General features: G+C 49.5%; 1 protein-coding gene across 1 annotated transcript; it reads left to right on the forward strand.

Moving 5' to 3' along the window:
• The first annotated feature begins 4053 nt into the window (after positions 1-4053).
• FICD (FIC domain protein adenylyltransferase) lies at positions 4054-6909 on the forward strand. The gene is made up of 3 exons (XM_070950585.1): positions 4054-4088; positions 4499-4855; positions 5723-6909. Exons 2-3 carry the CDS (start codon positions 4549-4551, stop codon positions 6814-6816), a joined length of 1401 nt encoding a protein of 466 aa, XP_070806686.1. The 5' UTR covers positions 4054-4088; positions 4499-4548; the 3' UTR covers positions 6817-6909.
• The last annotated feature ends 1365 nt before the right edge of the window (positions 6910-8274 follow it).

The raw sequence follows: 8274 nt of genomic DNA on the forward strand, positions 1-8274 counted from the left end.
TTCATATTATTTGAATTGTGGGGTCCTTGGTGTCCTCTGAGCTTAGTTGTTTTCCTGCAGACGTTTCATTACCCAACTAATAAACATCATCAGTGTTGGAATCACCACTTAGTACTGGTGATGTTGCCTAGTTGGGTAATGAAATGTCTGCCAAGAAAACAACCAGGCTCAGAGGGCTTCAAGAACCCCACAGTTCAACCCTGAGCTACAACAATTCTCTTCTATTGGTCCTGTTATATGACTTGGACGTCATTGACAACTGATGGGCCTTTAAAAGTCTGCAGGCTTGGTCTGAGGTTCTCTATCCAGCTACTGCTAACCACAACACCTTCCAGGTATGCTTGTATCCGTTCCTTCCAATAAGGGTGAATGACAACCTGTTTTTAAAAAAACAGAAAAAGGGGACCCAGACTCCAAACGCTTCCTCTTCTCTTATTTCACCTCATTTATGGAAAGAATATTTCTTTTTTCTTTCCTTTTTTTTCTTATACGCATTCATAGCTTATGTCTTAATGATTCCCCAGCTAATTTGAGCTTCGTCGTAATTTGATCAGACCCTGGGAACTAAATCAGTTCTGCATTTCAAGCATCTTGAGATGAGGATTATTAAATGCAGGGCTGCAACAAAAAGCTTTCTTCTCAATTAGAGAAATCGGTTGACAAACAAAACTCTTGAGATGCAAGGTGAGGGTGCAAATGCGGTTCCTTCTCTAGGAACTGCTCCCTATTTTATTAGCCAATTCAGATGATCCTCAGTGCCCTCTCTGCTTCTCCCAATCCCACTCAATCCCAAAACATTCCTCTCCCGTTGCTGTTTTGCTGGATAACACTCTCATCTTTTTATCTGAATGGCACTCAAAATAAGGAAGCTAAACAAGCAAAAAATATATATTGGAAGAGATGATAGACTGAAGGAAAAATTGGAGAGTCATTTCAAAGAGGAAAGCATCTGTGGGTAAAACAAAAGCAAATTATTTTATTTATTTATTTATTTATTTTTGAATTTGTATACCGCCCTTCTCCCTGAGGACTCAGGGCGGTGAACAGCCAGATAAAAACATCAGATACAAATATTAAAACACATTTAAAAATATATATAGATTTGGCCCCATTAATTAAAACGATAAGCAAAACAAAACAATTAAAAAACCCTTAAAAAGAAATTAAGCCAGCCCGGCTTGTTGAAAAAAGAAAGTTTTAAGGGCACGGCGGAAGGCACTGAGGTCATGGATTCTCCTTATCTCAGGGGGCAACTGAATTATGTTTTGAATTTTCTTTTTTTTAAAAGCATAATAGGAAAAAAATAATGTGCCTTTATTTCTGAAGAGATGCATTTGTTTCTGGCTGAATGCTAGAGAGAAACTCATTGCAGAGCTGGGAACAGCAAGGGGAGCCACTCCATTGTCTTTATAACCAACGGCAATTGTGGGGGAAAAGGCAATTTATGATGGCATAAAAGTTCTACAAAACTTCCTGCAATAAACGGCACGATCCTTCCACAAAGCTGCCATTATATCCTGGAGGATTGGGAAGACGAAAAGACCAGGGTGACCACAGCCAAAAGCCAAGATAAGTTGCCAATTGCCAGGTGTTGTTGGCCACAGCTTCTGTCCAAGGTGCTGAAATGCCTTTTGCCAACTCTGGATCAAAAAAGAACCACTCGATTTTTCTTCTCTGGAACATCTCATTGATCAAGGTTCAATCAAGCAATTCAAAATTTTGCAATGTGTCCCTCTGCTGCCATTGGCTGAGCACCAGATTTTCAGGCCTAAGCCTGATTTGTAGTCTTAAAAATCTCACTGCAATATTTTTTCCCCTGCTTTCTGATGGATAGCCAGATGAAGGGATACTGATCTGTTGATGCAGAACATTTCCAGTAGTTAATAAGCTGTAACTCAAGAATCTGGCAGGGCAGGTCTCCCAGCTGAGTCTAAGGACATTTTCTGCGCTGGGCATCTCATCTAGCCGGGCTGGCTTGATCCCATCTTTCGGTTTTAATTTGTAATTGATTTTATTGGGGTGTTTTTAAATAGTGGGCCGAAATCATTTAATATATTTTTAAATTGTTTTAAATTTTGTATGCTATGTTTTACCTTGGCTGTTCACCGCCCTGAGTCCTGCCGGAGAAGGGCGGTATAAAAATCGAATCAAATAAATAAATAAATAAATAAATAATGGAATCTCATGGAAGGGACCTCAGAGATCTTCTAGTCCAACCCCCTGCTCAAGGCAGGTCAAAGGTTTGAAACTGCCTCTCCCAACTAGAGCAGACATTTGTGGGTGTTTCACTCTGGTGGGCACAAAGTCACTGAACCACAGGCCCTCAGTTCCACGTACAAGCCAACAAACTGAGTCAGGGTACTTAGGAAAGGGAGGGGGCAGAAGCTAAAATGAAACGCCCTCTGACTGGCCAGGGACACGGAGAAGCACTAACAACCTGGAAACTGGGCCCACCACCAGAAAATCTCACGCTTTGGCAAAAGATATTTAGCAAACAGACATTTCTGCAAACGATAAACAGATCAATTATTGAATATCCTTCTCTCCATTGGAGGGACTTGAAGCAGACAAATCAGAAGCAAGCACGGCTTCTGGGGTTTTATTTGTTCTTTTCCCTTAAGGAAGAAAAACCCTGCGTGTTTGAAATATGTCCTGGGTCAGCCTGGCAAGTAAACGAATCGTGGAGTCTAAGCCTTTTCCCACAATTAATCCACCTGTCAATAAACGTCATTGCTTTTATTTCCCTCTCCTCCGGGAAAACAGCCAGGACAGCCAACTCCAAAGCTCTGTTCTGGTTGCGGCCAGGTAGAGAAGCTGCCTGGTCTCTTGCCAGCCATTTTCACTCTTGTGGCAATGTCAAGATCCTAACTGGTGAAGTCAAGAGAGGGTTTAGGAAGCGGCTCAGTGAATGCCAGTCTCTGCTGCCCTCTCTCGGCAGGGGACTCTCCCCGGTGGCTGCCCGGCCTGAAAATTCCCCTCGTGTCCCAGTTTTGCTCTGCTTAAGATGAAGAGGGAAGCTTTGCCAACCAGCAATCGTGAGAATCCCTGAGGTTTTTCCTTCCAGTCGTCACCCGCTCCTTTGCACTTCCGAACAGTATTTTGATTTTCCCCTCTGCAGATCCTGCAATTTCTCCTGTTCTTAATTGTTTCATTAGCTGTTTAAATATAATTTGGTACCATGAAGCCATCTGCAACTACAAGCAATTATTTTTTTCTATATACATTTATTTAAAAACAAAATAGAACTTCTACATTCAATATGATACATGTATGCTACAAATCATATAACACACTATATGTCAATAATCAATCCTGCCAAGGGCTCTCCTTAAAAAGAAATAAAAAGAAGGCGACAAAGACGCGGGTTTCATCACAAAACCGAGTCTCCCATATGAAGAAGCGCGTCTTTCTCCGCTTCCGACGTGCCATCCGCCACCCGTGTTAGCCTTGGCAAGACTGGGTAAATGACGTCATAAGCTTTCAGGCCAGGCTTCCGGATGTGACGAAACACTTCGCTTCTTTGCCCAAAACAAACATGGCCGCGCCGGCTTTCTGCAGCGGAAGTTGTCCTAATTCGGAGCGAGTGGCGCTCGGCAGATAAGGCCCCCCGCGCCCCTCCTTTGTCTCCACCCCAGAGAAAAAGGGCAATTTGCGCCCCCAAAGTGTGGCGCACCCTCCGCTTCCCCCCTCCCGCGCCCGTCTCCTTGACAACGCACTTCCCTCTTATTTTTTTAATCCGCGCGCCCCGCCTCCGCCTCCTCCCCATTGGCCCAAAGACGCCTTCTCCGATGGACGTGGAAATAAGCCAATCGCGTTCCTCCACGAAGACAAGCCTCTCGGGCCTTGCGTCTTCGCCTCCTCCCTCTCCCTCCCCGAAAGGAGGCGGGACACAAAGGGAGATCGACAGGACGGAGCAGCCAATGGAAGGAGAAGAGGGGCCCGTCGGTGAAGGCGGGCCAGAAGAAGTGAGCCTTGCGGCGGCCAATCGGAGGACGGAATAATAAGGAAGGGCGTGTTGAGGGGCGGAGCCGGAAGAGAAACTTTGGTGGGGGAATGGAGGAATGTGGGGCAGAGAGAGCCGGCTCTCGGTAAGGGCGGGAAGGGGGGGCAGAGCTGCGGGGAGGGAAGGGGGTCTCTGAGAGGAGGGGGAGAGAGGTGGGGGGGAGAAAAGGAATATGGGGGGGGAAGAATTGGGGAGGGGTCAGACTGGGGGAAGAACCAAGGGGGGGAGAGGAAGGGGGAGGGACAGGTGGGGCATCCTGGGAAAGGGGGGAGGGGAGGTCAGGCTGGGGGGGGGGGCAGGGCGGCCTCTGTTGCCAGAGCCTGCTTAGTGGTGGCTTCTCCAGCTAAGACCTGGCTCTCATGGGTTGTGTGAAGAGGGCCAGGAGAATCGCTTGGGGGACACCTTGCTAATTCCCCCCCCCCTTTCCTTCCTTCCTTCCTTCCTTCCTTCCTTCCTTCCTTCCTTCCTTCCTTCCTTCCTTCCTTCCTTCCGCAGGTGAGACCCTCCAGAAGGACGATGCGACGCCCGCGGCTCCTGGCACCCAGATGAAGCTGGTCTCTATGGCAGCCGGAGTGACGGCGGTGGAACCGGAGCTGAAATGGGTCTCCCTCTGGCTCCGGGCCCGTTGGGCTGCGGTGCTGGCGGCGGTGTTGGCGGCCCTCCTGGTGGTGCTGCTTCCGGTGCTGCTGGTGGAGGGGCAGTGCCAGGCGGCCCTGAAGGGCTGGGCCTTCCTCAGGAGCAAGCTGGGGCTGGGCTACGTGGGCATCGCCACCTACACGGGGCAGACCACCGAGCTCAGCGTGACCTCCGGCGGGCTGGAGCTGATGGTGCTGAAGCCCAAAGTCTCCACAGGTCTGTCCGGTTTGCTCTCTCAAAGGACACCAATCGAGGAGAATAATTGTGGGTTGAAATGTGGGGTCCTTGGTGATGGTGTTACTCCCACTGATGAAGTTACCTAGCTGGGTATTGAAAGGTCTGCAAGAAAACAGTCAAGCTCAGGAGCACCAAGGACCCCTCATCTCTAAAGATGACCTTCAGTTTTACTTCTGGGGTGGCCCACAAGGCTTCCCTGTGTTGTTTCTGACATCTGGAGCTCCTTTTCATGGGCTTTGTTTCGGGGGTGGGTTGTGTGGTGCCTTGTAGCTTATAAGTAAACAAACTCACTACCTCTCCCTCCTGTTATCTCTGTGCTGACGTGTTGGGACTTCAGATCCCAGAGTTCTGACTGAGACTGTTAGGAGCTCCTTCTAAATGCATGCAGAGGCATTCAGTGGAGGAAGTTGAGCCTAACCAGAGACCACCCCTTATTTTTCATGTTTAGGCTGCATTTTGAGAAATAGTTTCCTTTAGTCGTTCCTGGATTTCTTAGCCAGCTGATTTCAAACTTACCTTAACTTTGGGTTTGTGAAGGTGCCCCAAGAAGCTGCAGGAAAGAATCCATATGCGCTTCAGTACAAAGCACAAAATAACCCAAAGCCAACCGAAACAGCATGAAATTCAGTATCAAGCTGAGGTTAGGTTGAGTGGTCTAACAGTGGAGGTTAGAAATGCATTACTTCTACATCAGGGGTGTCCCAGCATTGCTGGCTGAGGAATTCTGGGAGTTGAAATCCACAGGTCTTAAGGTTGCCAAGTTGGACACCCCTGATCTAGATGCCTGTGCAAAACACACTGCTTCAACAAGATACACGGCTCCTAACGGTGGTTGCTTCGTTTCAGAGGTCAGATTAGAAGCCAAAGCGGCGTTACATCAGGCGTTGGAGATGAAAAGACAAGGGAAGCGTGAGAAAGCTCAAAAGCTCTTCCTGCACGCCCTCAAGATGGACCCCGACTACGTGGATGCCTTGACTGAGTTTGGCCTCTTCTCCGAGGAGGAGAAGGACATCATACAGGCCGACTATCTGTACTCGAAAGCCTTGACCATCTCCCCACACAACAAGAAGGCTCTGGTCAGCCGGGACCGGACGTTGCCTCTTGTGGAAGAAATCGACCAGAGGTTCTTCAGCATCATCGACAGCAAAGTCCAGAAGGTCCTGTCCATCCCCAAAGGCAACTCTGCCCTGCGGAGGGTGATGGAGGAGTCCTACTATCACCACATCTACCACACGGTGGCCATCGAGGGCAACACCCTGACGCTCGCCGAGATCCGGCACATCATCGAGACCCGATACGCCGTTCCCGGGAAAAGCCTGGAGGAGCAGAACGAGGTCATCGGCATGCACGCCGCCATGAAGTACGTCAACACCACCCTTTTGTCTCGGATAGGGTCCGTCACCCTGCCCGACGTCCTGGAGATCCACCGGAGAGTCCTGGGCTACGTGGACCCCATCGAAGCTGGCCGGTTTAGGACTACCCAGGTGTTTGTCGGCCACCACGTCCCGCCCCATCCTCGCGATGTGGAGAAGCAGATGCTGGAGTTTGTGCAGTGGATCAACTCTGAGGACGCCATGGGCCTGCACCCCGTTGAGTTTGCCGCTCTGGCCCACTACAAGCTGGTGTACATTCACCCGTTTGTGGACGGCAACGGGAGGACATCCCGGCTCCTGATGAACCTGATCCTCATGCAGGCCGGCTACCCACCCATCACCATCCGGAAGGAGCAGCGGGCCGAGTACTACCACGCCTTGGAGGTGGCCAACGAAGGGGATGTCCGGCCCTTCATCCGCCTGATTGCCAAATGCACAGAGACCACCCTCGACATGCTGCTCTTTGCGACCACGGAGCATTCTGTGGGCCTCCCCGAAGCACAGGACGGGGGCGGCAGCTGCAGCGCAGGCTGCAAACAGACCATCTCACTCAAAACTCGGACCTGAACGCTGGGAGCAAAGGGCGCCCCCTGTGGGAGGAGAGCTGGGAAAGCACTTTCTGTAAAACATTTCATTTATTTATGTCTTTAAGTTAAATCATTTAATGCAGTGGCCTCTCCGTATTTATTACCCCCAATAGGCCCCAAGTAACTTGTCTAATGTTATTGCAAAAGGGAAGAGGCCAGTCTTTAATGCCACAGAGCTGCTTCTCTGGCTGGTTAAGCGTCCAGGAGGACTGCTTCAGCTGGAAAAACCCAACCCAGGGTCAGCTTTCTGGCTAAAGATGGTCAGACATGGAAAATGCCGCTGTTACTTTACCCAGCCGAGCCCGGCTGAGGAGTTCATCAGTGTCCTTAGCGAATTGATGTAGTTTTGGTATTGTTCAGTTTGCTAACGCACGGGGAGGGCCCACCCGTTGAGGGAAGGGGGAAGGAAGCTTGTGTGAAGCCCACAAAGCTGCCATTTCACTTGCCCTCCGTTTGTGTTTATGGCAGTTTCACGTCTAAAACCGGACCAAGCTTCCTGCCTGCCAGTGCCTTCGTAGGGACTTGTATTTGTACTGAATTGTGCCTTAGCTCTTTTCCCCAACCCCCTTTCCAGCAGAACCACTCCAGGAGGAGGTCTAACCTAGAGAAGCCTGTGGACTCCGTGGGCTATGAACTGGGATCCTTTAAAAACCCCACATTTGCTCTGGTGTGATATTGCCTGTGGAAAAAACCAATCCAGCCTCAAATACTAAAGGTCGAAGGGCTTCTTAAACTCCTCCTCTGATAGCACTTTACTTTTATTGTACTTGGAATGTGCCAACGTTGTTGCCTGAGGTTTCAAAGGAGAAAAGGTGGAAGTGGAGGGGGGGGGTGCTTTTTGCTAAGCTGTGAACTCGGCATCCCCACGCACAACCGGTGCCCCTGAATGAATCCCTGTTTCTCTTCGGCTCACGTTCTTGGCTCACCCTCTTGCCACCTTGGTTGCCCCTGGGAAGAACCCACACGCCTTGGGACAGGCGTGATCCAATCTTAAGTTGGCCCAGACTTCAGGGAGGGACTGGCTGCCCCTCTTAAGTCTACTTCTAAGGCAAGCCGAGCAGGTACAACCACAACGCAGTGTGTGAAATAGGAGCAGCGCCTAACAAAAGTGCTTTTGCAAAGTCTGTGCATATTTGGTTGGTTGCAATAAAGAGATTTCCCGACTTTCTCTCTTTTTTTAAAAAATAAGATAAAGAGGACTGCATCTTCTCCCTCACAGCTCCCAGGCACACAAAATTAGTGCCGTCCTACAGGCACCCAGAAAGAGTTTACTCAAAATGAGACGGGCAGCCTGAAGCGCTGGAATTTCATGGGTGGTATTGTTTAGATGGCAAGTAAGGGAGCAGAATTGTCTACTGCTGCAAGAGTTGCTTTTGAGAGCATGCCCACCCTGCTTCCTACCCCTTGTTGGCAGCAACCCTCAGCATGCCTGCCTAAT

The sequence above is a fragment of the Pituophis catenifer genome, unplaced genomic scaffold, assembly GCF_029215685.1.
Source record: "Pituophis catenifer annectens isolate HBS135680 unplaced genomic scaffold, rPitCat1.0.hap2 SCAF_10, whole genome shotgun sequence".
Classification (NCBI taxonomy): domain Eukaryota; kingdom Metazoa; phylum Chordata; class Lepidosauria; order Squamata; family Colubridae; genus Pituophis; species Pituophis catenifer.